This window comes from Myotis davidii, unplaced genomic scaffold, assembly GCF_000327345.1.
Source record: "Myotis davidii unplaced genomic scaffold, ASM32734v1 scaffold174, whole genome shotgun sequence".
Lineage (NCBI taxonomy): Eukaryota > Metazoa > Chordata > Mammalia > Chiroptera > Vespertilionidae > Myotis > Myotis davidii.
Window position 1 is genome coordinate 7,088,790 of NW_006289087.1, and position 478 is coordinate 7,089,267.

Sequence of the window (478 nt, forward strand, 5' to 3'; positions counted from 1 at the left end):
GCAGGGCAGGGCGGCCGTGCAGGCCAGCTGGTCGCTGGGGCAGGTGCAGGAGTGCGTCTCCTCCGAGAAGCTGCCCAGGAGCCCGTTCTCGTTGCAGTAGAGGAAGGACTGGATGCGCGTGAGCCAGTAGGTGGCGGTTCTGGAACACAGAACGGGGAGAATCTGGGTCAGTACGGGCACCGGGTGGGGACGGCAGGGAAGTCAGACTGCGCCCTGAGCTTCGCTCTGGTCCCTTCAGGTCGGCTCCAGCCAGTGATTCACTGGTAACTGAGGTGAAAGGTCCAGAGAGCCTCGCGGGCGTGGCTCAGGGGTTGAGCATCAACCTATGAACCAGAAGGTCCTGGTGAGATTCCGGTCAGGCATGTGCCCTCCATCCCCAGGGTGGGGCGTGCAAGAGGCAGCTGATCAATGATTCTCTCTCATCATTGATGCTTCTATCTTTCTCTCTCCATTCCTTTCTGAAATCAAAGTATGTTTT

At 59.0% G+C, this 478-nt stretch overlaps 1 protein-coding gene across 1 annotated transcript in view; it reads right to left on the reverse strand.

Annotated features, from left to right (window-relative positions):
* BRINP3 (bone morphogenetic protein/retinoic acid inducible neural-specific 3) overlaps positions 1-478 on the reverse strand; it is a 210,959-nt gene that overhangs the window by 21,336 nt on the left and 189,145 nt on the right. Inside the window, exon 8 of the mRNA XM_006761292.1 lies at positions 1-139. This exon is cut by the window's left edge and continues 7 nt beyond it. Within this exon, the coding sequence (XP_006761355.1) occupies positions 1-139 (139 nt within the window). The remainder of the gene's footprint in view (positions 140-478) is intronic.